The 22,628-nt window shown below is 34.5% G+C and overlaps 1 protein-coding gene across 1 annotated transcript in view; it reads right to left on the bottom strand.

Moving 5' to 3' along the window:
• Nucleotides 1-41: 41 nt before the first annotated feature.
• Tbc1d8b (TBC1 domain family member 8B) overlaps nucleotides 42-22,628 on the bottom strand; it is an 84,244-nt gene continuing 61,657 nt past the window's right edge. The window contains exons 11-21 of the mRNA XM_019206061.2: nucleotides 19,340-19,457; nucleotides 18,116-18,401; nucleotides 17,050-17,179; nucleotides 15,009-15,107; nucleotides 9,993-10,061; nucleotides 9,592-9,832; nucleotides 8,646-8,711; nucleotides 6,684-6,767; nucleotides 5,095-5,151; nucleotides 3,535-3,632; nucleotides 42-2,051 (exon numbers count right to left, since the gene is read on the bottom strand). Of these exons, the coding sequence (XP_019061606.1) occupies nucleotides 1,656-2,051; nucleotides 3,535-3,632; nucleotides 5,095-5,151; nucleotides 6,684-6,767; nucleotides 8,646-8,711; nucleotides 9,592-9,832; nucleotides 9,993-10,061; nucleotides 15,009-15,107; nucleotides 17,050-17,179; nucleotides 18,116-18,401; nucleotides 19,340-19,457 (1,644 nt within the window). The 3' untranslated portion in view covers nucleotides 42-1,655. The remainder of the gene's footprint in view (nucleotides 2,052-3,534; nucleotides 3,633-5,094; nucleotides 5,152-6,683; nucleotides 6,768-8,645; nucleotides 8,712-9,591; nucleotides 9,833-9,992; nucleotides 10,062-15,008; nucleotides 15,108-17,049; nucleotides 17,180-18,115; nucleotides 18,402-19,339; nucleotides 19,458-22,628) is intronic.

Here is a 22,628-nt window from a genome sequence, read left to right as displayed (position 1 = left end):
GGACTTAAAACCAAAGGTTTTTTTTTTTTTTTTGGTGCTAGCGATCGAATTCAGGTCCCTGCACTTGCAAGGCAGGCAGTAGCACCACTGGGCTAAATCCCTGACCTTTCAAGTCAAAGTCTTTTGTGAAGAAAGCAACTCCAATGGATGATTTCTACCTCATCTCCTAATTTAATTATTAAATTGCTCTTGTCAGAAATAGGACAGAAGAGTGGTTAAGTGTAGTTTCCGTGTTTCATTTTAAGTGCCAACAAAGTCCATTATATCTCTAAATGGATGGGCATGGTGTGACTGAAACATAAGCAGCATAAAATATATAGAAATTATATATCTAAATCAGATAGTTAGAACTTTCTAGATAGATGCTGGCAATTCTACATTGGCAAGTACCATATGAAAGTATACTTTATGTGCCTGCCAGACTAATATAATAATTCAATTTAAATGTAACTATCTTTACTATCTAATGTAAATTAAAACATGACTGAGAAAATCAAAATGTAAAACTACTGAGACAAATCGCAATATATTGAGACAAATACCACAAACAGTAGTGCTCTGAAGAAATTCTAGTAATTTCTTAGTCTAATGAGAGATCCATAGAGTTAATTTTTTTTGTTTTGGTACCAGGGACTGAACTCAGGATCTTGCACTTGCCAGGTAGGTGTGGTGTCACTGAGCTATATCCCTGGCCCTGAACTATTTCTTAAGCCTTTCCAAAAGGCTAGCCTTATCCAGTTTAAATTCAAGTCCAGTATTTTTTCCTTTTCTATCAGCCTAGTGTTTAGAGTTCTTGATTTATTCTTAACAGTAAAAGATAGCAGCATAGTCAATAGCTTCTAAACTCTTCAGGTGGAGAGATTGCACAAGTTGCTAACAAATCATCTATTATAGATTGAATGAAGTTAATTTAAAATGTTAATATTTCAGTTAGATGACTTGAAAATGAGGGCCCTGAATGATAATTTCCTAGATAGTATAGACCTAAGAGCCTCGTTTTCCAAAGCATTCTAATAAGACTGAGGCAATTTGGAAAATAAGATTTATCGATATGACATACCAGCATCACTAACAAACTAATACCACCATTTCAAGATTATTAGTAATCACATATAAATAACAAACTAGTAATTTGCCTACTAACAATGGTATAGTGGTGCCCCCTGGTGGTTGCATTGAGCATCCTTCCTTGATACTGCATCTCTTCTGAAATACAGATTACAGTAAAACCTTGGTTTGTGAGAATAATTCAATCCACTTGTAATCTAAAGCACTTGTATATCAAAGCAGTGAGAGCAAGACAGAGAACCAGTTGCAATCATGTGACGTTTACTGTGATGTATTACTCCTATTGTAAAACGTTGCTCATTTATCAAGTTAAATTTTCTTAGAAATGTTTGCACATCTTGTGAAACATTTGAAGACCAAGTTATTTCCAATCCAAGGTTTGACTGCATTTGTATTTGAGAATATCAAAATTTGAGATAATCGCATATGAATAATTGTGCTTCTGAATATCTTACTCCTTTTTCCTTTAAGAACATTGTTAACAAGATAAAAATCCTTGAGCCTTACTCCCAGAAATCAAGCTGAGGGCTATAGAAAGTTTGGTTAATTTGTCAATTTGTCTTTGACACAAATTCCTGTTAAGAAATTTACATTTTGGCTCTAGATCTTAATTGAGAGGTTTTTGCATTTTCTAGCTTGGCTTTTAAATCTATGGGTTTCTCAAAAAACCTTACTACTGCAGGTTCATTCAATAGAGATGCAAGAATCTGTTCAAATGCAAATGACCACTGAGGTTCCTCCCTAAGAGAGGAAGGATTTTTCTCCAAGTGGATCTCTGTTTTCCTTTCATTGGGTCCTCCAGAAACACAAACTATACCAGAGACTGCTTTGGCAGATGATGTAGGGCTATGTAGTTTCCTTCCAACTTCTTCCATCCTGAGCAAAAGGCTAGTTACAACAGCAATGGCTTGATATAATGCTTCTTCTTCAGGGTCCTCATGAAATAAATTATAGAGGGTCTTTGAAAACTGAATAAATTGTGACTAGAAGACACAAGTTAGAAATATAACATTTTAATACTACATTTGACAAATATGAAGAGAACTCAGAAGGGGGCACACTCCTAACAGAATTTATAGTGTATAACCTTCATCCCAGAACTATTAATCCCCAAATAAATCTTGGTTCTAGAAAGATGACTATGAATCATAGAAAAACGTTTCATTTAAGCCCTCTTGATTACTACCTATAGTACATCATAACCACACTAATTCCTGGGCAGTTGGCTATAGTATTTCACTGTTAGGTGGCACTTTCCTTCATTGGAATGTGTCTGGTACACAATGATTATATTCATTGTGGGAAGTCAATACATGTACATAGAACATCTTACTTTCAATTAGGCAAAGCGCTGCATTTTCTTACATGTAAATTCTAAATTCATTCAATCTTTTTTTTTTTTCTTGTACTGGGGGTGGAACTCAGGACCTTGCACTTGTGAGGTAGGCGGCGGAATCACTGAGCTATAATCAATCTTAACGAAAGGATTAAGAACAAGTTCCAACTGATCTCCTCAAAGGGGTAAGTTGGGCTGCTTAGCTAAGTGACAAATTTAGGGAATGATGACTTGTGGGACTTATCTAGTAGTGCAAAGTAGCTCTAAGAAACCCATGTGGATGTGCTTCTCTTGAAAGACGGAGTGGGGAAAAAAGGGAGGGAAACTCTTAGCTAACCCTGAATAATTCAAAGATAGTCCTAGAAAATATTTTTTAATTTAAAAAAGCAATTTCAACATGAGTTTCATAAGTCAGTCATCCAATCAGAAAAGTTTATCTTAACAAAAAGCAAATACAAAGGATATATTTCATAAAAATACATTATAACAAAAGTCCATCTTCTTTCATTAGTTTATAGTATTGTTAATTTATAATAATTTTAGAACAAATATTCCATATTTACTCATTTTAAAAAGTACTTAATCAACTGCCAAGTTATGCAGTCCATTGAAAAATGCTAAGCTATTTGATAATTTTCATTGGGATAAAGCTCTGGGTATCCTCAGTATCTATATCAACCAGATTTTAATTTAAAAAATATAAGAACATATTCTGGTTGGACAGGGTATCAGTAGTTATTAGCACTACCTGTACAGTTCCAAAGACCATTAGGAACCAAGGTGTGATCTATTTTAGTAATTTATTATGCTCAGTAACTAGCAATGGGCTTGGCATCCAGTAGGCCTTAAAAAAGTGTTTACTGGAAAAAAGAACGTTTCCAACAATGTTGGAAATCTTCTACATATTTTTTATAGGTATATAAAACGTCAGAGGAGAAGGACTATCTGAAATACTAGATGCACTTAGGTGTTTAAAGTAAAAATTTGTTTCTCCTGTGCTTCCATGAAACAAACATAATACAGATTTTTAATGTTTTTAAAAATAGTATATTAGCTATTTTAGAGTTGGTTATATTCATACTCACATAAAAATGCAAGAACTTAGACTTTTCTTTTTGAAAACACTATACCTGATTCATTCTTGGCAAATCTTTAATATTTTCTTCTTTTTTGAGGAGCTCATCTTGCCATTGACTTAGGTATGCTTGAATATCAATTTTTCCTTTGCCTGAACGAGAGGAATAAAACAGTTTCATATTGAATAGCCCGCTATATTTTCCAAAATCTCAAGAATAAGAATTGATTGAAAGATATTTCACTGAGATATAAAATCTCATCTCTTTTGATCCAGGAAATAATCTGAATTTCCTTTTGATCTCATTTACTGGCTCTCAGAATACTTTCTCTCCTTCTGTTTAGTCTAAAACTTTTACTTTGGGAAACTTGAGGACTGGGGAAAATGTGGGGAGGGAAGGAAAAAAAAAAGATGCATACAGATTAAAACAGACACCCTCACCTGAAAATACACATTTCATGTAGTCATTCTCCCATCCAAAAACTAACCAGACCCGATCCTGCTTAGCCTCAGAGATCAGAGGAGATCAGGCACATTCAGGGAGGTATAGCCGTAGACATTATGAAGTCATTGTCAAATATATTACTAAATTTAAAACAGTTTCTAGATCATATTCTTATGTAGATAAAAAAATGGTCTACGGTGGCTATTTCTTAAAAACTCAAAACACTAATCTTTTCTTTAAAGAGTTTAGTCAAGAAGATATCAAGGTGACTTTTAAATATTTATTTAAGAGCCCTTGAAACCTGAATGAAAATATTGGTGAAATTATTATGTTTAAAGAGATCTTCAGCAGTAAGTTATTTTTAACTGTTATTCAAAAACATAAAAAGAATGATAGGCCTTTGGAGAGTGATTTTATAGCCTCTATCAAAATATTAAATGTGACTACCAGCCAGTCCAGTATTCTATACTTCTATGAATTCATCCTATCCCAAAGAAATGTTTGTAAAGTTATTCTAAAATTTTTAAGCACAAAAATATTTGTTGAAGAGTTTGAAATAAAAACAACAGAGAACAACCTAAAAGTCCATCAGTATTGGGTTAGTTATTGAAATCAATTATGATAAAAACAAATAATGAAATATTCTGTACCCATTAAAAAGTACAAGGTAGATCCAAATGTATGGATGTGAAAAGCTCTCCACGATATATCATGAAATCTAAAATTAACAACTATAAAACAGTATTTATGTACTATTTTTTTCTTTTAAAATAGAGATATCTAGATATGTTTGTGCATATACAGAAACAGGTCTGGGGAGGACATAGTCAAAAATGTTTTCAGTCTTTAATTCTAGGTGGGGTTGGTGTGAATATAAGAACTATTTACTGTCTCAATCTGTTAGGATTATCTATTATTTTTGTGATTAAAAATAAATATTTCTAAAATAAAATAAATTAATATGGGTCATTTACTATTATATTTTTATAACTTCTGAAAAGTATCATGGGAAGAAAGAATAAATTGTTAAACTACAGCGAAGAAATTGAAAAATTTCTCAGAATCAATCTACAGCTATTAAAAGGAATCAATCCACTCCCCCCTTGTAGTTATCCTTATTTATATAAGTAATAATTTAATAAAAGAGATTATATTCCTAGATCATAGTACCTTTTTCAGGGCTGCTTTTTCCTGAATTTGATTCGTTCTCATTTGTAGCCTTGGAAACTAGAAGGAAAGAGGGCAATTGTACAATGTAAAATATTTAACAAATATCTTTTAGCAAGGAGGGGTGAAGGGAGGGCAGGGACAAAGGGAAAGAATGAAAACCAAGACCTGTCATGTAAAGGTACAAGATCCCAATAATGAATGTTAACTGTGCTGTATACCTGAAATGTACCAATAAACTCAATGAAGAAAAACAAAACAAAACAAAATATCTTTTAAAAGTAAAAATATTTCATGTGACATAAAAGTACATTTTTTTTGATTCAGTAAGCCAATTTCACCTGACCTGACTCCCTGGCATTGTAAGGCAATATATTAAAAAAGTTTCATAGTAAAAAGAATACTGGAAAATATTCATATTTTTTAAAAATCCTAGAAGGAAGCACACTAAATATTAAGTATTTATTTCTCAGTGGTATTTCTTTCTTTTTTGATTTTCTTCAAATTAATTTGTACTACTTTTGTTATCAGGAAACACACACACACAAATACAGGAAGTTAGAAGAATGAATTACAATTTCTGAGCGTGGCAATAACTCATTGTGAATCTTGTACAAACCCCTTCTCTGTGGGCCTCAGTGCCCTTATCTACAAAATGAAGGGATCTGACTAGATGATTCATAAGGTCTCTTTAAACTCAATGTTCAAACACTTTAGCATGTTGCCAGGCCTGGTGGTGCACACCTGTAATCCACACTTGGGAGGCTGAGGCAGGAGGATCATCATGAGTTTGAGCCCAGCCTGGACTATGTAATAAGTTCAAGGCCAGCCTCAACTACACAGCGAGACCCTGTCTTAACTGCCACCCCCCAAAAACAAGAAAAAAGCCAAAAACCAAAAAATACTTTAGCATGTTAAGCCACAAGTATACATTAATCAGAACCCATTCCTCTGATAAGACATTGCATATTTATGAAAATAAAGCAAAGGACAATCAAATAAAGCTCATATCATTTCCAAATAATGTCTGGGAGCCAGACTCACTCCAGTATCTTACACCTTCAGTGTCTTACAGTAAATAATCTTCTGTTTGAATAAAAGCTATGGCATTTAATCACCAAACATTCTACTGTCTTCATTGTACTTTACCGAGGCATAAAAATGGTCTGATACAGTTTAGAAGTTTCTTTAACATATTTAGAAACAAAATATAATTTTTTGTGATTCTCCAATAAATAAGAAATTTCATAAATCTAAGTCTCTAATCAGTAATTAGTAATTTGGTAATTAGTCAAACATTTATGAGCTGTGCTAAGTGTTATGGTTGTACAAAAGAAGTGAAAGGTAAAATAAACCCCAAATTTACTAATGGTAGCTGGGTAAAGAACATCTAAGCCAGGAAGATCTCTACAAGTAACTAATGATCAAAACAGTTAAACTAGCTAGACACAGTGGTGTGCACTTACAGTTCTAGATACCTGGGAGGCTGATGATGTAGGAGGATCACTAAAGCCTAAGAATTTGAGGCCATCTCGCAGAAGTTAGCAAGACCCTGTCTCAAAAAAAAGTTAAGCCTTTAAACAAATATTTACCGTGGAGCTGACTGAAATAAAGTAATTCTTCCATGGAAAGTTCATCTCCTTTTGAAGAGTCCTTAGATTTCACTTCAGTATAAGCTGAAAACATACAACCCAAGTCAAATTTACTAACAATGAGAGGAAGAGATGAGGTCTGTAATGGTCAGATAAATTTGGGAAGAGGAATTAAAAAAAAGAGGTCTTGTAACAAAAATGTAACTGAAGAAATATAAAAGGGATATCGTTCTATTGTATAGCAAAAAATAAAAATACTCGATCACCTTGAGTTCTAGTATTTCTTCTGTTAGCTTTTTAAATAGTTTTCTAAGAGCCATTACAAGTAGTAATAAGAAAATTTGGCATCTGGAAATCTGAACGCACATCCTTAACCATTTAAAAATCTTGAAGGAGAACATGAAGTGAATGCTTTTGTTTTATTTCCTACCTGTGATTTAACAAGTACACAATATTTTTCCTATTTTTGATCCCTCTAAAAACAATGTAATCAATGAACATTATAATGGCAACCTAATTTGACAATGTAAACTCCTTTTATAATTAAATTATTAGGTGTTTTATCTCTTGTTTTTAATATTTTGTCTGTGATTTGAGTATGTGAAATGGTAAACATGCCTGTTGTCCTGTTGAACAATGTTTCCTGGCGAACCCAAAAAGATTTTATTTTATTTCTTTTTCAGCTTTAATTGAGTTTATTGGTACATTTTAGGGACACAGTACAGTTACATTCATTGTTGGGATCCTGTACCTCTACATGACAGGTCTTGGTTCTCATTTTTTTCCACTTGTCCCTGCCCTCCCTTCACCCCCTCCTCCCCTCCCCATCTACAAACACTTTATTTCCATCTTTTCTTTATCTCACATTTTTTTCTTTTCCCTTATTACCCTTCCCCTACCCATCCCAGCTTCCCTACACCTTTAGCCCAAAAAGATTTTAAAAGGGATCTCAGGTATAGCTTTAGACAATTATGAGGCACTGTTTGTTTTTATGAATTAATTCAATTAAGCTACTATTTTTTCAAAGTAGGGATGCCTGGGAATGGAAGCCTTTTTCAGCCAATGGGGAAAAATGTATATAAGCTGAAACAGCATGAGAAGTCTGAGGTAGTATGGTAGAACAGAAAGAAAAATGAACCTTGGAGTCAAATAGACTTCAGTTTGAATCCCAGCTAGGCAATTATGAGCTATGTGATCATCAGCAAATAATCTAGCCTTTCTGACCACTAGTTTCCTTGTTGTTAAAATTGGAAGGATAATATTACCCTTCAAGGATATGGTAAGGGTTAAAAGAATGCAAGTAAAGTGAATGTTCTGTTTCCTTTGCTAAATATTTAATATTCCTACCTTTTTCCTGCTTCCCTTTTTTCCCCTTTGTTTTACAGCACTAGGAAATGAACCCAGGGCCTTGCACTTCACTAGGCAAGAAGCTCTAGACTATGGAGCTACATCACAAGCCCTTCATGGTTCCATTTTTTCTGAATAATGGTAGTGTTTTACAAGTTTGGCAGTTTATCTAAAGTTAATCTCTAGTCTAAAAACAATGACCACAAAAACATTCAACATTAGGGCTGGGGATTTAGCTCAGTGGTTCTGCTGCCTGCCTTGCAAGCACAAGGACCGGAGTTTGATCCCCGGTGCCAAAAAAAAAAAAAATTCAACATTATATCAACATTCAAACAATATGTAATTCTTGTACACAAACTACCAATAAAACGATTGACCACTAACAGAAAGCCTATAGAGTCCTCCATTATACAGAATCTCTTCTATTGATTTCACCAATCACTATATATGAGCAAACATAGTGATAGCATGAATTGAGTGCCACTGCCACAAAGACACAATAACCTTATATCATATTGATAATTATATTATCTGATAAAATGGAGTAAATCTGTAATTACACTTGCTAAAATGAAATCAACTGCTGTACATCATTAAAGAGTATTAAACACTTACCTGGCGGAATATGCAGCTTAAAAAGCAGTTTAAGCTTCTCAGTAAAACTTCCATTATACATTATGTCTGTTCAATAAAATTTAGTTGAAAATAATCATGTATTCAAACATTCAGTCAACTTCAGCAACACAGATTAAGATACAGATACTAACCAGGAACTAGGATTCAGAGACTTTCTGTTATCTGTTACTGAAGCTAACAGTTAAACAGCCACCCACCAGACAGATTCTCTCCTTTAAGTATATAAGCAGTATACTCTATGAAAAGAATGAGACGCTCTTATGACTATCTAGCTCCTTTCCCTCAACCTCAGAGTTCGTTTTGTTTTTGAATGAGGCCTTATATCTCCTTTGAGGGAAGAACTGCTCTTTAAGGGTTAATTCATGATAAGAAAGCATTACTGGGGAGTCTGGAAAAGCAAAAGAATAATATTTACAGGTACAACATATTGACAAGTGAATTTTTTTTTCTTTTTTGTTTTTTAAGACAGGGTCTCACCGTGTATTTCAGGCTGGCCTTGAACTTACTGTGTCTCAAACTCTCAGTCTCCTGAGTGCTGGGATTACAGGCAAGAGCCACCACACCTGGCTCATAATGGTACAATCTGTTCTCTGAGTACTTTTCTAGGCTATGTGGTTAGATTTTTCCCAAAGAGGAAAGTCTGTAGTATCCATATACTTAAGTGTGGGAAAGACAGAATACTCTTCCTTCATGTTAAACTTTAGAATATCCACATATAACAGCTTGATTTTATGAGATAGTTGGGGTAAAATGAAATCAATATACTTAGATTTAGTAACAAACACAGAAAAAAACCCGTCTAATTATTAAAGCTAGAGACAATGTGACTCAGGGTAATATAATCTAACTCAACTGATATTAGTACTAAATACTTTTAGGGATATGTTTATTTTTCATTTAAAAAAGTTATCAGACATTGGCCTACCAATTGCAGAAGAGAATTCTTTGAAGTTTATAAGGCAATCAGAATTTTCATCCAACAATCGGAATGTCCATAAAGCTAGTGAGTCTTTGTTTGCAGAATGAGCCCAGGGACTCAACAAGTGATACAACACTCTGAACTGCTGGCAGTCAATTTGATACTGTTCCAAATATGGCAGGCTGGGGTCATGGTGCTTTAGTACTGGACAACTCATACACCAATAACAAGATAAAAACAGCTCTTTCTATTAAAAAAAATAAAAGGAAAAGTTATTAAATCACAAAAAGTGATTGCAGAAGATTTTCTTCTTTTAAAAATGTCTGGCAAAAAATAAACATTTAAGAGTACTTGTGATAAAATTCTGCTAATAGCACATTATTTTTCATTTACAAAGAACAATATACCTTAAAGATCACATAAAGTTCATCTAATTCATGAAGGTTCAATTTCACATCTTGTGATACAACACGCAGCTGAAAAAAGATTAAAAAGTGATTTAAAATTTAATATTCCAGCACAGAAATGAATCCACTTAAGAGTCTCCTTTTCTTCTGAATTTCTGAAAAATCAGATAAAACACCTACTTTATATTTATAAGAAGTTGTACATAGAATATAGTTCAAGTCTCATTTGCTACGTACTTTGACAATCACCTCTTCATACCTGGAAATTACTGCCGAAGGACAGAAATGTTTATAAATACAAGCAACAGTATTCTAAGTCTCATTCCATATAGTCCTTTTTTGCCACATAAGCAATTTGTCAAGTCATCAAGGGAGCTGTCATCAAACACTTCAAAGGCATCAGACGTGCCCTTGCTTCCATGCCAAAAAATGATAAGCTTAGAAAATATGGAATTTCATCCTACTCTATAAAGAGTAAGCACTGATGGTAAAAGCATTATACCATTTAAGAAATCTAAAAGCAAAGCTAAAGTTAAAAGCTAAGACTAAAATAGAACTTTAAAGAAATACAGAACACTCAAATAAAATGGAGAATTAATTGGAAATAATGGACAAATCTCAGGCAAGTGTGATAAAAGAAATCACAAATCAACACTGATAAGAAAAAGGATAATATAAGAATGGATATGGAGGTCATTAAAAGTACCCAGCATATAGAAGGTATAAATTCCATAAGATTTCTATCAGTTTATCTGAAGACCTAGATAAAATAGATAATACCCCAGGAAAATATAAATGACCAAAATTAATTCAGAGAAGCAAGAAAATATAATTAGATTGAACTGAAAAGACCTGCCTCCCACCCAAAGGCAATAGCTAGGCTATATGAGGAACTCAAAAAAATCAGATTCTTCCCAAATAAAAGACCCAATAAAAAATGGGCAACTGAAATGAACAGACATTACTCAGATAAAATACAAATAGTGAATACATGAAAAAATGTTCAATATCCCCGGCCACTAGAGGAACACAAATTAAAACAATACTGAGGTTCCATCTCACTCCAGAAAGAGTGGACATCATTAAGAAATCCAATAATAACAAATGCTAGAGAGTCTGTGGGGTGGGGGACCCCTTCTACCCTGCTGCTGGGAATGTAAACTTGTATAACCACTAAGGAAATCAGTATGGAGATTCCTCAAAAAACAAAAAATAGAGATTTCATTTGATTAACCTGTTATGGCTTGGGTCTAGATGTCCCTTGTTGCTGAGACAAAATACCAAACACCCAAATTAAAGGGGGAAAGGTTTATTTAGCTCACAGTTTGTAGAGGTTTCAGTCCATAATTGCCTAGCTCCAAGGCACGGTGGCTTGGCAGAGGGGCACAGTTCATGGCAGGCAGAAGACAGCAAAAGCAACAAGAGACCTTAACAGCAATTTTTTTTCCCCTGCCTTTTGTCTTATCCAGACTACTAGCACTCACACCCTTAATCCTAGTGCCCTTGAATGCAGCACTGCACCAAGAATCAATTTTAGCCTCACACAATCTAGAGCTAGCTACCTCTAAAAAAGCACCACCTATGACCACATGAGGTTTGGGGGGACATCTAAATACAAGCATCATGTAGTTATAGGTGGAGCTTTTCAGAGGTGGTTGGACATAGAGTGTGTGATGCTGGGATTGTGTGTGTGATTACAATATTAGCCCACTGATTGGTATGACGTAGTGCTGAGTGTAGATAATGGGAAGGCCCACCCTGGGTGTGAGTGCTACCCGCCCTAAGCGTGTGTAGCCTAGATAGAATATAAGGGACTGAAATAGAACTGTTCTTGAAGTTTGTTGCTTCATTTGCTTCTTGGTACCTCCTGGTTGCCTTGCTTTGCCATGGACTGTTTCTCCTCTGTGATGCCCCTCTGCCAAGCCACCTAGAGCTGGAGCTGGCTGACTATGGACCGAAACCTCTACAAACTGTGAGCTACAATAAACCTTTTCTCCTTTAACTTTGGGTGGTGAGTATTTTGTCTCAGCAATGACAAAAGTAACTAAGGAACCAGCAACTCCCCTTCTACAGTGATACATGCATACCCATGCTTATAGCAGCATAACTCACTTATTCTTTGAAGTGGCCTATATGTCCATCAACAGATAAATGGATAAAGAAAATGTGGCATTTATACATAATGGAGTACTACTCTACCATAAAGAAGGACAAACTCTGAGTCATTTGTAGGAAAATGAATATAGTTTGAGACCATAATGTTAAGTGAAATAAACTAGACACACAAGCTTAAGCATCAATGGTTTCTCTTATGAGAAACCGAAATTACAAATAAACAGCAAAATAAAAGATAGATAATAATCCATGGATGCTGTATATTTTTACATAACTTCACAATGTACTTGGCTGCCTTCAAGATAATTTATTTTGCAACACGTTACTGCACAGTTGTAAATAACTTTTGTACTGTAACATCACTTTCAGTTATGTGTAAAGAAATAAATAAATTAAAATGCAAAAAATAAAATAAAAGATAATAAAGATAGGTAATAGGGAAATAGATCTTTTGCTTAAGGGAAGGGGACCAGGGGATAGATAAAATGGGGAAATAGGGGTAGGATAAAAAAGAATTAAGATGTGTTATGAAAATGTACCAAGTCTCCATGAGGAACATAATTATCATGTACTATAAACATAATCAATAAAAATAAAAATTTACAAAAAGAAAATGAAAGAATTAATAAGACTAGGGGGCTACAATAGGCCACAGATATAACAGATAAAACAATAATAATATTAAAAGAGCTCTTATAAATCGAGAAAACACAATCTCATAGAAAAATGAGCAAAGGCTAAAAGAATAGGAAATCAAGAAAAATTTGAAAAATCCTAATAAACATGCATAATTAGCAAAATGCAACATAAAATGACATTTGATTTTTATTTTGTACCGGATATCCAACTCGGGCCCTTGCGCTTGCGAGGCAGGCAGCAGAACCACTGAGCCAAATCCCCAGCCAACATTTGATTTTTTTAAACTATCAAATTGGCACAAATTAAAGACATTTAATGTCTGGTGTTAAGATCATGGAAAAAAGGGCATTCTTATACATTGCTGCTGGAATTATAATTTGGCGAAGACCTTTTAGAGGATAATTTGGTAGGATCTGTTAAGTTTTAGACGGGCATACCCCTTTACATAGCTTCCATTTGCAGGAATCTATCTTACAGAAATACTCTCACGAAGAATGTATATACAAGGGGTGATCCAAATATTTGGTGGATGTTTAAACTTTAAAAATTATTATGTAAAAGACATGTTTTTGTTAGTTCTCACAATACTCTTTCTTGCTTAAAATACACTTATCCCATTGATCATGCCATTGTCTGAAGCAGTTTGGGAAGTCCTCTTTTGTGTCTTTATGAAGTGTGATCAAAACTACAGGGAATGCTGCTGCAAGTGTCATCCAATACAAAACAGGCTGGTAAAAATATTACGGTGTGTCTTCATTCACTGATCTGGCACCGTACTCTGTGCCTTCTGGCCCTTCTAAAAGTCAAAATGGCCATTTAAAACATTTATGTTTTAAATTGATATAAAATATCAAGGGAGCTGCAAAAGCATAACCACAGACATGAAAAAGTACTTCCAGAACTGCATCAGAAAGTTGCAAGAATAATGGGATAAGTGTGTTGATGGCAGTGTGTCTTTTGTTGTAATAAATGTTTAAAAATTTAAACACCATATTGTTGATGACATCTTGCATGTGTATAAAGATGTTTATGTAAATAAAGTATTATTTTAAGAGCAAATACATGGATGGAGATATGTTAAATATACAATAGGAAATCACAAATAATAGCATAACTGTGCTATGGGGTACTATTTAGTGCATCAAGCAGAGAGTTATGTTTATATGTGCTGATATGCAATGACCAGGATTATTTATTTATTTATTTACTTACTTACTTACTTACTTACTTATTTATTTTTGGTACCAGGGATCAAACTGTGGTCCTTGCGCTTGCAAGGCAGGCAGCAGAACCACTGAGCTAAATCCCCAGGATACTTTTTATTAAAAAAAGTTATAGAGCAAAGTAACTAGTATGATCCCATTTAAAAAATGATGCCTCCTCTCCACCAACATACAATGTTTGCAGATACAGAAAAAAAAAGATATGGAATGATGTATCAAATCGTTTTAAGATGGTTACTCTTTGGAATGGGGAACTTTCACTCTTTATATTTCTGTGATGCTTGAATTATTTACAACAAGCATGTATAACATCAGTAAATATTAAAAACATTAATATATAAAAACTAAAAAAACACTAAAACAAGGGGGCTCTACATTACCTAGGTTATAATAATATCATTGAATTATTTAACTTAAATCTAAACCTGGAGCCCTCAGAAATGTTAATCTTCTTAGAATCGCATCTCTGAGGAACTTGTCTGTAAGCAAGCAGGTTTACAAAACAACACAAGCACAACATAAACATCAAGGTAAACTTCAGAGGGGCACAGATTACAGATTACATCGGTAATCTATTCATCCTACTGGCCAGAGGAAACCAGTATTAGCAGTTTCTTATACAGTTATACAAACATAAAAAAGGTGAGTAGTGTTTTATACCCTTTTTTATCCTATTAACATTACTCTATGTATTCAAAGAAAATAATGTTAATACCATTGACTACTGTAAAAATCATCTGTTCTTACTAATAGCACATTACAAACCTGTTAAGCCTAGATGGCCACATCATAACAGCACTCTATAGTGGTGCTGAAGGCCAAGTAATAGAAAATACATTGAAGAAGGCCACATAATTCAGCCAGAAGAAAATGACTTATTTCTTCTTAAAAAAATGTAGCACAAACTAAATCTTGGCAAGAATCTAGCTCAAAAAGTTAGTCCTTTTCATTTTATTTACATGTAAAAATAATTATTAAAGGAAGTTAAAGGGAAAAAATTCTCACTCCAACTGTTTTCCCCCATCAAGTAGTCACTCACCACATTCTGCTTCGTTGTTTCCTCCAGGGTCTGTATCACATACAGCCTATTTCGACAGCGCATGCTGTATATATCTTCATAGCGAATATTACCATATTTCTGAAAGACATGATTTCAGTGGGTGAAATAAATATCCGCTTTTCCATCTAGAATTGAATCAAATTTCATTAGACTCAGTTGTCTGGGGCATTGGTTCTATTTCTAGCTACTTTCCTGACTTGTTCAGATATTTTGCAAATTTTCACCTCCCACATTTCAGTTTTCATATATATTTACTGGAGAGAATTCCGTCTACTATGTATCAACACCAAGAAAAAGAACACTGATAAAATTAATCTTTAAGAACAGAATAATTTTCACCTTTTTTATACAGTGATACATATTTAGAAGTGTTCATCATTGATGAAAGTGAGCAAATTTAGTTTCATTCAATGAGAAGCAAATTGAGGAATGGGGTTTATATGCCTTAGGAGAAGATCACGGAACTCATTTTTTTCTCATTGAGTTTATTGGTACTTTTTAAGAAAACAGTACAGTTACATTCATCATTGGGATCTTGTACCTTTACGTGACAGGTCTTGGTTCTCGTTTTTTACCCTTGTCCCTGCCCTCCCTTCACCCCATCTACCCTTTCCCATTTACAAAGACTTTGTTTCCATTTTTTCATTTTCTCATATTTTTTCTTTTCCCTTTTTCCCCTCCCTTCCCCTTTCCTCTTCTTCTACTCCTTTAGCCCTTTTCTCCGTATTTCACATCATCAATTATACAATTTGAACCTTATTTATACTTTAAGTTTTTCACACCAGAGAATCAATTCAGTATTTACACGTGTCCTATTTATTTCACTTAAGAATATGGTCTCAATGTGCATCCATTTAGCTATAAATGTCTCCCGTTTTTCATTATTTAGGGCTGAGTAGTAATCCATTTTATAGAAAAACCACATCTTCTTTATCCAGTCTCCAGTTGATGGGCAAATGGGCTGTTTCCAAGTTTTAGCTATTACAAACTGTGCTGCTATAAACATGGGTGCACATATATCACTCTGATATGATTCTTTTAATTCTTTTGGAAAGATACCCAGCAGAGGGATGGCTGGGTCAAATGGAACCTCTAGTCTCAGCTCTTTGAGGTATCTCCATATTGATTTCCACAGTGGTTGCACCCGTCTGCACTCATACCAACAATGGAGAAGGGTTCCTTTCTCCCCACAGCCCTGCCAGCATTTGTTATTGGTTGATTTCTTGATAGAAGCCATTCGTTCTGGGGTGAGGGGGAATCTCAGTGTTGTTTTCATCTGCATCTCTTGAATGACCAGTGATGTGGAACATTTTTTCCTATGTTCATTTACTGCTTTTTTACTTGTTTGTCTGAGAAATGTCTGTTCATTTAAGATGCCCATTTTTGAATTGGGTCTTTATACCTGGGGGGTGTCTAAATATGTTAGTTCTTTATATATTCTAGATAGTAAACCTTTGTCTGAGGCAGAGCTGGTAAAAAAATTTTTGCCACCTTGTAGGTTGTATCTTAGCTCTGTTGGTGGTTTCTCTTGCAGTGCAGAAGCTTTTTAATAAGATGAGATCCCAGTTGTTGATTCTTTGTGCTAATTCCCGTGCTACTGAAGATTTGATCATAGTCTTTCCCTATTCCAATGTCTTTGAGAGTTCTACCTAACTTATCTTTCAGTAAGTTTAGTGCTTCTGTTTTAATATTTAGATCTTTAATCCACTTGGATTTTAGTTTAGTGCATGGTGAAAGATAAGGGCCTAGATTAATCTTTGGCAGGTTGAAATCCAGTTTTTCCAACACCATATATTAAAGAGGCTATCTTTCCTCCAGTGAGGATGGTTGGCTCCTTTGTCAAAGATGATGTAGCTTAGTGTGTCTGGAGCTGTTTCACACAACTCATTTTTAAAGTGAGGTTAGATTTTAAATTGTATCTTTGCATTATTATATTACTTTTAATAAAAGACTACAAATATAACTGCAATACCAATCTTTTAAAATGTGCTATTACATTTATAGTATAAAAAGAACTTACCTCATTGGATTCTCTAATCAAATCTGTAATATCTACTTTCATATGACTGCTTTTTTCATCACTCTCATTTGAACCCTGCTGAACACTTGAAGGCAATGGGCTATCCTTATTCGTGACATTGTCAAAGAACCTATCCAAAAGTGGTAGTAATACAAGAATTAGTGGAACTAAAGTAGTTAAATAAGAGGAAAAGACAGCTAATGTCTCTCTAGTTTGTTTTTTTTTTGGGGGGGGTACCAGGGATCAAACTCGGGTCCTGTGCTTGCAAGGCAGGCAGCAGTACCACTGAGATAAATCCCAGGCTCTCTAGTTTGTTAAGAGGTTAATTTCAACTGAGAAGACAAGGGAAGGACTTACAAAGAAGCAGAATTTGAAAATGGTTGTGGATTAGGAAGGCATTGTGGGGGGAATAGAGACAAAGTTATTTTGGGATTGGGGAGGAGAGCATGAAGGAAGCAAATAGGCTCATTGAGTACTCAGCAAACACATAGCCTAGTAAGAACAGAATATAGGGTATGAATAGATATGTAAGGGAAAATAAGTGCAGAAAGGTACATGTCGGCCTTATCACAAAATTGTGAACACCAGAGTGAGGCATTTGCATATTATTCTGTACAGAAGGGGATTAGATGTAGCATTACAACAACTGGCAATTCAGATATTCACTCGTAGAACATATACAAATATGTGCATATACACACAAACAACTATGCTTGTGCTCCAATACAAAATAGCACTCATAAACATCCGCTGGGAAAATAAAGTTCAACTTAGCTTACTGAACACATATGGATACTAACATAATTTTCCCCATTGGATATTTAAAATTATCAACTAGCCCTTTCCCCCTCAAATTATTTTCATATTATAAATGATTTACTTCTTTTTAAACCCTTCTTGAATACAAAGACTTTAGGCCTGGATGTTTCATTTAACTAAGGCTGTGACTTTGAGCAAATTATTTGACATCGCTAGGGCTCACTTTTCTCAAAAGTAAAATCAGGTCATTTAACAACATAATCTCTCAGATTCCCTCCAAATTCAAATGATATAATTTTTACAATACCTGTTTAAAGCTGTCACAGCTTCAGCATCATCTTTACACTCCAGCAGCTTGTCTAAATTATAGTCAAGTATCGCCAATCCCAGTTGTAAAATAGCCTTTATTCCATCATAGAAGAAACAGTCCACCACATTCACTGCACTTTCAATAGGCAGCACACTAATAAAAAGTGTGAGGAACCATGAGAGAGAAACTGAGGAAAAGAATGTCATATCTGTCATGTGTTCTGTCAGCTGAGGAAGGTGATCCCTGATAAGTTCTTCAAACACTGCCTGATCCACCAAGGCACCTAGAGAATGTTAAAAGAAGTTTAAAACTATACATCTTTCCAAAAGATTTGTTTCCGATACCCCCTTAGTTCTATTAGCTTGCGGATATATCTCATCTTTCTTCTTTAAATGGTAAACTCCTTCAAGTGCTTTTACTATATTTTCTATGTCTTTGTACCTACTAGTAGATGATGCATTTAAAAACATTTGGGAAATACAATTCAAATTCATCTGAAGAGTTATTTATTGATCCTTAGTATAGGCAGAGAACTATACTAGGGGCTATAACTAATGGTCTCACATTCCAAGAGTTTAATATGTAGCAGAACCAGAGATAAACACACAAACAACTGTAACAAAAGACAATGAAATTGGTGGCTTAAATAGAATATTGAAAGCTTATGGAGATACAAAGGAGAAATGACCTGTAAATTTTAAGACAGGAGATCACAGAGCTCCAAATATTTGATGACTGAAGAAAATATTATACAGGGTTGGAGATTTAGCTCATTGGTGCTGCCACCTGCCTCGTAAGCACAAGGTTCTGAGTTCGATCCCTGGTACAAAATATCATGCGTTGGAAACTTAATCCCCAAATTCACCTGTTAATGGTATTTGGAGATGGAACTTGTTGGGGGTGACTGGGTCGCACAGGTTTTGTCTGAATGAATGGATCAATCCACTTATAGATTAATAAGTTATCGAGGGAGTGGCTTTGTCATAGTAGCAAGCTGTCTCTAGCATGCCTGCTCTGTCTCACCATGTGATGCCTTCCACCATATTATGATGCTGAGCAGATGCTGCCTCCGTGCTCTTGGTCATCTTAGCCTTTAACCACAAGCTAAATAGACTTCTATTCTTTGTAAATTACCCAGTATGTGGCATTCAGTTATTGCATTAGAAAACAGACTAAGACAATGTATGTGAACACATGTGTAAGTGCACTTTTTTTTTTTACCAATGATTCGTCGATTAAAATAATCAGGCAACATTCGTTCACATACAGCAACCAGAAGCCAAAAAGCTTCTTCTTCCTTTGCATACAGAAGCAACACTGAAGTCAAAATGTTCATTGCCTAAAATTCATAGAAAAGATATGAGAAACTAAATATTATTCAGATCATAATTGCATTTCTCCTTCAAACAAATTTTCAATAGTAACAAGAATAGACTAATTATAATGGAAACATAAGAACTCAGATAATCTAAAGCAAAACTAGGTGATTTCAGGCTAACATTCACTAATAATTTGTTTCATATAATAACACTGATTCAAGGAAAATGAAGTAGTAATATTATGGGTATGGACCATAATAAGTAAAACACAATTTAGGTTAATTTCAATGACTAAAAATCATAAATCTAAAAAAAATCCCAAATAATTTTCAAGAACATTAAAATTGGAGAACATAAACCTCGTCTCTATTTTCAGTTACCTACAGGAGAATATCCCTTAGATATCAATCATCTTCCATTATGTCCAAATATAAATATCTTCTTTCTCCTATCGAGCAGGATTTTCTTCTTAGTTAGGCTAATTTTAGGCATGGAAGAAACCTTGTATCTGCTTCATTCAATTTGCTTGCCTATCTTATAATTTCTAATAGTAAAATGAACAAGTTTCTAAGAACAAAATTGCTGAGACCAGCTCAAGAAGAAAGAAAAACCTCAATAGAGATATATTAAGTAAAGAGACTGAAATAGTAATGAAAACACTTTCTACAAAGAAACCTCTAAATCTATCCCGGGAAACACATCTCAATGTGTTTATCTCAAAACAAACATAACCTCTACACTTCTACTTGACATTATACTGAAGGTTCTAGCCAGGTTGATTAGGCAAGAAAAAAGGGGGAAAGCAATTCAGATAGGGATGGAAGAAGTAAAACTATTGCAATGCCATGATTAAAAAAAATTTTTTTTTGAAGACAGGGTCTCGCTATGTAGTTCAAGGTGGCCTTGAATTCACTATGTAGCTCAGGCTGGCTTTGAGCTCATGGCAATCCTCCTGCTTCAGCCTCCCGAGTGCTGGGATTACAGCAAATTCATCATTTTGTATATTGAAATTCTCAAGGAATTCACAAAATATCTACTAGAATTAACAAACAAGCTCAGTAAGGTTATAGTATACAAGATCAAGATATACAAAGATTATTTGTATTTCTATATACTGGCAACAAATAATCTAAAGGCAAACACAAAAAATTCAGTTTACTATAATATCAAAAAGATTGAAATATTTAGAAATAAAATTATCAAAGTACAAAGCTTATTTACTGAAAACTACCATGTAACCTTAAAAGAACAGAAGTAAAGAGCCAAACAAATGGAAAGGAAAGATACCCTATGTTCATAGTTTAGAAGACTTAATACTGTTAATATGCAATATTCTTCAAGTTGATCTACAGGTTCAATGCAACAACTATCAAAATTCCAGTTATCTTATGTCTTGGAGGAAACTGAAAAAGTGATCTAAAATTCATATGGAGACCATCATGTTAAGTGAAATAAATCAGACACAAAAAGTCAAATATTGCATGTTTCTCTCATCTGTGGAATCTGAATTTGTTTAATTAAAAAAAAGGATGACATAAAAGTAGAAGGGAGACGCTTACAGAAAAGGGGACTGGGGGAGAGGGAAAGAAAGGCTAAGGGAGGTAATGCTTTGAATATGTTATACAATGTACAAATATACCCAAACCAGATCATTGTTCTATATAACTAATATGCACTAATTAAAAAAATTGATATGGAAATATAAGAACCTATAAAAAGACAAATCTATCTTGGAAAGGAGCAAAGTTAAAGGACTCATATTTTCTGATTTCAGAACTTACTACACAGACACAATAATCAAGACATCGTGGTACTAGTATAAGGACAGAAATATAAATAAATGCAATAATTTGAGATTTTTAGAAATAAACCCTAACATCTATCTATGGTGAATTGACTTTTAATAAGAATGCCAAGGCACCATCTTCACACTCACTGGGACAGCTGCAATCAAAAAGAAATACAGGAGCCGGGCGTGGTGGCGCATGCCTCTAATCCCAGCACTCGGGAGGGAGGCTGAGGCAGGAGGATCACTGTGAGTTCGAGACCAGCCTGGGCTACATAGTGAGTTCCAGGTCAATCTCAACTACATAGTGAGAGCCTGTCTCAAAAAAACCAAAACCAAACAAACAAACAAAAAAAGGAAAGAAATACAGGGCTGGGGATTTAGCTCAGCGGTTCGGCCGCCTGCCTTGCAAGCAAGCACAAGGTCCTGAGTTCAATCCCTGGTATCAAAAAAAAAATAAATAAATAAATAAAAATAAAAAAAGAAGAAGTGTTGAGGATGTGGAAAAGTTGAAACCCTCATGCATTGCTGGTGGAAATGGAAATGGTGAATTCTCTTTGGAAAATATTTGGCAGTGCCCCCAACAAGTCAAATAGAGTTACCATATAAACCAGAAATTTCATTTCAAGATATGTATTCAAAAAAATTGAAAATAATGACCACACAAACACTTGTTACATGAATGTTCATAGCTGCATTATTCTTTACAGTCAAAATATGGAAACAACTCAAATGTCCATCAGCTATACAACAGATAAATACAAAGTGGTATAGGCACATAATGGATTATTACTCAGTCTCTACAAAGAATGAAGAACTAACGCATGGTACAACATGGATGAATCTTGAAAAGAGTATGCTAAGTAAAAGAAGGCAGACACTAAAGGCCATATATGCTATCATTCTATTTAGATAAAATGTCCCTAATAGGCACATCCATAGAGACAGAAAGTAATTAGTGGTTACCTGGGTTGGGGAAAGAAGTGGGTAATACTGTTTATGAGTATGGGGCTTCTCCTTGAGGTAATGAAAACGTTCTGAAATCAAATAGTGGTGATGGTTGTGCAATTTTGTTAATATACTAAAAAACACTAAAAGGTGAAGTTTGTGATATGTGGTAAACACAGATAAGCATAAACGAGCCAGGTATCTATTAGGGCTCACATATGATTTTACTCAAAAGCAATAAAACATATTTATCATATTAACTTAAACTCTTTCCCCAGGTGTTAAAGATTCTCCATGATCTTCTCCCACACCAACTTATTAATTTTTGATTTCAATACGATCATAGCCAATCTGCTCTCCATGGCAGCCTTATTCTCATTCATTCTCTCTCTCTCTCTCTCTCTCTCTCTCTCTCTCTCTCTCTCTCTTTTGTTTTTTTGAGACAGTCTCACTCTGT

Source organism: Fukomys damarensis, unplaced genomic scaffold, assembly GCF_012274545.1.
Source record: "Fukomys damarensis isolate Sample0158 unplaced genomic scaffold, DMR_v1.0_HiC HiC_scaffold_39, whole genome shotgun sequence".
Taxonomy (NCBI): Eukaryota; Metazoa; Chordata; class Mammalia; order Rodentia; family Bathyergidae; genus Fukomys; species Fukomys damarensis.
The sequence above is the reverse complement of the archived record's forward strand: the minus strand, read 5'-3'. Positions and strand labels throughout refer to the sequence as shown.